The sequence below is a fragment of the Arachis ipaensis genome, chromosome B08 (assembly GCF_000816755.2).
Source record: "Arachis ipaensis cultivar K30076 chromosome B08, Araip1.1, whole genome shotgun sequence".
NCBI classification, from domain to species: Eukaryota; Viridiplantae; Streptophyta; class Magnoliopsida; order Fabales; family Fabaceae; genus Arachis; species Arachis ipaensis.
Genome location: NC_029792.2, coordinates 33059263 through 33064200, shown reverse-complemented (window position 1 = coordinate 33064200; position 4938 = coordinate 33059263). Strand labels below are relative to the sequence as shown.

Below are 4938 nucleotides of genomic sequence, written 5' to 3'. Positions count from 1 at the left end.
ATTCCTAATCCTTATTCGCATAACCCTTTTTCAATTCATAGATCCCTAGCGTCGCCCATACTCCATCCAACTTTTCTGTAGTGACCCTCTCGCCACTCTCCAGTCTCACCGCATTGTCATCCCTCATTGTTCCATTACCCTCACCGCGTCGTTCTTTATATTCGTGGCTTTCCTTTCTACAATTCTGTCGTCATGTCCATTCTCCTCTCTGATGCTGCGTCCCCCACCTTGTCCACTGCTCTATGCTCTGGCTCGCCGTGGCATCCCCACTACGTCATTTTGAAAGAAGTCACCATCTTGTTGTTTAGGCTTTTTGTATAAAATCTTGCTGTTTTTGTATAGGATGGATACTTTCAGCTTTATTTCTATGGAAATTAATAATTAGTTAGAACTATTAGAGAGATGGGGAATAGAATCCCAACGGAGAATGAAAATGGGGAGCAATATTTTTCTACGACAAAAAACGAAGATGGGGACAGAGAGCAAATGAGGGGACAGGAATGGAAAGCAGGGAGGCATCTCCCCGCCCCCGTTGATATCCCTAGCAGGAGGCGGGGGGAAGGGGAGAACCAGAGAACAATCGGAGAAAAAGAAGGGAGAACGACAACAACAAACTGACATTGCCGATGAAGAACGAAGGAGAAGCGGTCGAGATAGAAAGGTGCAACGCCGGAGAAAGTCACCGTTGCCACCACTGGATTTAAAGATACGGGAAAAAGAGAGAGAGAGAGGATGAGGAGGTTGCGAGGCAAGCTTCTTTGTTGCTGTTACCGTCGTTGCTACGACCTTTACTCTTATCGAGTTGCTCTGCTGATGTGTTCATGCCGGAGAAGGAGAGCCCATCAAAAAATTGTTACTATCCTATTTAACTTTGTTTTGTCTTCTGTTTTGGTGGAAGGGATAGACTTGGAATTCAAAAGATTAGATAAGAGTATTTTTAAAAATAAATATTATTCAGTTATAAGCACCAAAAGACTACTGGAAAAGTATGATAAATAAGTTACATGTATGCCACTAATCGGGTGATAAGGCTCTCATATTGAGGTGGAATTGGTCCAGTTAATTTGTTGAAGCTGAGGTCTCTGAAAAAAAGTTAGAAAATCAGGAAAAAAAATTACATTAGCTAAATATATTATAAGAAAAATATGTTAAAAGTATGCAATTACAAGGTTTGTAAACTTGTCATGCTCCCAAGATATGTAGGCAGTGTTCCATTAATATTGCAACTCTTCAAAATCCTGCGAAAACAAAAGAGACAACACCAATCAATAGATAACATTTCCTCCATGTTGCACTCTACCTTTCTTTTTCTCTCAAATTTTAACTAGTATTTTAAACTGGCGCAATGCACGGAATAAATCTTTTTTACCAAAGAAAATTACTTATCAAATTAAAATTTACTCAACAATGAAGAAAGATTTTATTTAATATTTTTCCTTTTTTATTTTTTCATTATTTTATAAAAAAAATATGTATATTTATCAATTTTATTTCAAATTGAAAATAATGTTATTGGAAAAAAATTTGAATATTAGTTAAATTATAATTTATATTTGAATATTGTTAGAATACAATTTACATTTGAATTTAATTTAGACAATTATTTTTGTATTTTGCTTTTTATTTCTTTGACACCTATAAATAGTAATACTTTTATCATAGGATACATAATAGATTCACATACTAATATAAATATCCTTTTTTCCTAATGGCTTCTTTTAGTTTCCAACAAATGTATTTTGTTTTCTGTTTTCTCTGTTATCTTGGAAACTAATTTTGTTTACTTTCAACTTCAAATTATTTATAAGGGAATAAAATTAAAACAATAAACTCACAGATTTTTCATTGACATATTTTTAAGTTGAGGAAAAGATGAATTTTCATCTCCATTCAGATCACTTATTCTCCTGCATAAAATAATCAGAATCATAGCTAAATTAATAAACAGAACCATACTATATAAACAACTTTTGAAAACAATTCAACAATATAAAATTAAATATGATACTTACAAGTCATTTAAGTGTTCCAAAACTGAAATCCCGGAAGGAATTGGCCCACTAAGCCCACTCCCTTGAATTACTCTAACAAAATAAATAACAAGTAGAGCCGACTTCAGATAAGAAAAGTTTTAATTAATTAACAGAAAAATAAAAAATAAAGTAAAATATAGAGTTCACACAGTTGCTGAAGATTTGTCCAACTTTGAATAAAATCAGGTATCTTCCCCGAAAATTGATTGTCGGCAAGTTGACTGCATGCATATAGGATAAGGACACATGAAACAAAGAAAAACATAAAATTAAATTTTCTTTAGTTACATTTTTTTTTCCATGGTTTTGATAAAACTATGAAGCTTACACAATCTGCAATGAAGTGAGCTTGGCAAGTGTTGCAGGAAGCTCTCCGGTAAAATTGTTTGAGTTAATTTGCCTGTATATTTAGTGATTATAAAATCCAAGAAATGTTTGCTAAGATTATGCATGTGAAATATAATATAATATAAGATAAGATAAAGGTAAGTAATTAATAATTAAAGGTCTTACAGTCTTTGAAGTTGTGAGAGATTCCCAAGCTCAGGAGGAAGCTTTCCAGACATTTGATTGAACTCAACAACACTATATCCATTTCAAGTTATTGATAGTTAAGTTCAACAAATAATTAAAACTCTTTGAATGCAACTATGTTGTTGTATTGTTTAATTTTTAAATAACTATTTATTTGATCAAAGTAACACACAAAAATTATTTTATCCACATACATTTAATTTTAAACTAAATTTAAAAAAATAGTAAAAAATAATATTTTTTGGTAACTAAGGTGTGAAAGAGGAGCAACTCACAAAACTTGGAGTGTGGAAATGTTTGCTATCTCTTTTGGAATTGAACCCGTTATTCGATTTCCCCCTAAGGATCTGTAATAACAAAGATTATTAATGTTGACATTATTAGTTTCTTGTTGCTTAAACCTGTGATTTTGATGTTTTACAGAGATAATTCAATCATTGCTCTAAAGTTTCTCTTCGTATATTATACAGAATAATGATTCAAAATATATAGCTAATAAAAGAGAAATAATTAATAAAATAAAATAATATACATGAAGGTAAGATTCGTCATTCGGCCCCATTCTTTTGGAATAGTTCCATTCAGGAGGTTGTATGTAAGATCGCTGTAATAAAAACAGAGGAAGAGTCTTTGTCATGCACGCAACCTATATATTAAAGTTTAAGATATGAGAAAAAAAAAATCCAGAAATTATTGGGTATTGAATTTTGTGAAGTCAAGAGAGATACATACATTTGTTGAAGGTAAGGCAACCTCACAAGTTCTGGTGGGAGTTGACCTGGGAGACTTTGTCGTTTCACACATCTGTTTATTGGTTCAAAATGGTTTTAAAATAATATTTCATAAATTTAGTTAATTATTATTTTCATTTTATACCATAGTAATTTTTAATCATTTTATTAATTATTCGGCATGTTAAGTTTGTTGAAAATATTAACCATTCATAATAATTTGGCTTTCTTTTTCTTTAATTATAACAATAAATTCTGAGAATCGGACACACTAGCGTTAATTATTAGGGATAAGAAGGATGGAGTGAGAGAGATATAGAGAAGTCCTACAAGCTAGTGACATGGCAGAGAGTGGAATCGGCATAGGAGCAGTTGCAGATGACAACAGTAGTTTGATTACCCTTCAACATCATGCACGAGCTCCCACTTTGTTCTTCTTCACTACTACTGCATACATCTTTTTCTTCAGAAAACAAATTCTCCTTTCCAAGCGTCTTAGCTATGTCGTTCAGAGCTTCCACTGTATACATTCATATGATATGAAATACCATCAAATTAAAAAATATCATCAAATAACAAAAAGAATTGTAATATATAAATTTAACTACACTTTTAAAGTAATACTACAGATTAATAGCTATCACAACATCCTGTTAGTATTAAAGATATAATTATTCATGTATTTCTTTTATTCATTTAAATCTTTTAAAGAAATAATTTCACTATATAATAATATCAGTTTTTATTACTCAAAAGTTTAGAATTCGATTTTTGTTGATCTAAAAAAAAATGAATTTCAACATAATTATATTAAGATTAATATAAGTTTTGTATCATTAACATGGAATATAGTTTAACATTAATATATAAAGTTGTGTATCATTCATGTATATCCTTCAATCATACAAAATCTTATTATCACATTTAAATCAAGTTCTCTACATAAAATATATTAAAAAGCATCATGATAGAGAGATGGATATATAAAAAGCATTATATTGTGAGAAAATTACCTTCATCTTGGGGCAAAGTGGCCTGTCCAAAAGCCAAAGAGGAAAAGCAAAAGGCAAAGAAGACAAAGAAGAGTACTAGGAAGAAGGAAATGTATGGTGAAGTTTTCTTCATGCTTGCTACTTGCTGATTTAGTTTGATCGATGACCAAATAAACTAATTAAGCTCCAGAGATGATTGAATTTAAAGAAAGTAATATTATGATGTCCATATATATGTAGGAGAGCAGAGGAAGATATTTAGCGTCGGTGAGAAAATGATGGAGGAAACTTAAAGAAGAGAATGTATGTATAAACTATAAATATATACCAACGACCAAATTTTGTTTTTTACTTTACAATTGGTGATTTTTTTTTTCTTTTGGAAAAGTCTAGGGTCCAGCAACTTTTGTGTTTTGTGGTCAGCACTTAACCATAAAAAAAAAAGTGAGTGATCTCCAACCATTGAATGTAGTCTCACACCATTAAAAATACTATTAATAGCCAATTGATAGTTACAAAACACAAAAGTTGCTGGTTCTCTAGCACTCTTCTTTTTTTTTTCCTTTTATTTATTTAAAGATGTTTTATGACTCAATTCAATGGCCATTCACTTATTCTTATTCGTCTAAGTCTAATTATGACTAGCCG

General features: G+C 31.1%; 1 protein-coding gene across 1 annotated transcript in view; it reads right to left on the bottom strand.

Annotated features, from left to right (window-relative positions):
* Positions 1-4575, bottom strand: part of LOC107612964 (probable leucine-rich repeat receptor-like serine/threonine-protein kinase At3g14840) — a 16074-nt gene extending 11499 nt beyond the window's left edge. The window contains exons 1-12 of the mRNA XM_016314769.2: positions 4312-4575; positions 3629-3818; positions 3300-3371; positions 3100-3171; positions 2843-2914; positions 2547-2618; positions 2362-2433; positions 2183-2254; positions 2013-2084; positions 1836-1907; positions 1167-1238; positions 1005-1082 (exon numbers count right to left, since the gene is read on the bottom strand). Of these exons, the coding sequence (XP_016170255.1) occupies positions 1005-1082; positions 1167-1238; positions 1836-1907; positions 2013-2084; positions 2183-2254; positions 2362-2433; positions 2547-2618; positions 2843-2914; positions 3100-3171; positions 3300-3371; positions 3629-3818; positions 4312-4423 (1028 nt within the window). The 5' untranslated portion in view covers positions 4424-4575. The remainder of the gene's footprint in view (positions 1-1004; positions 1083-1166; positions 1239-1835; positions 1908-2012; positions 2085-2182; positions 2255-2361; positions 2434-2546; positions 2619-2842; positions 2915-3099; positions 3172-3299; positions 3372-3628; positions 3819-4311) is intronic.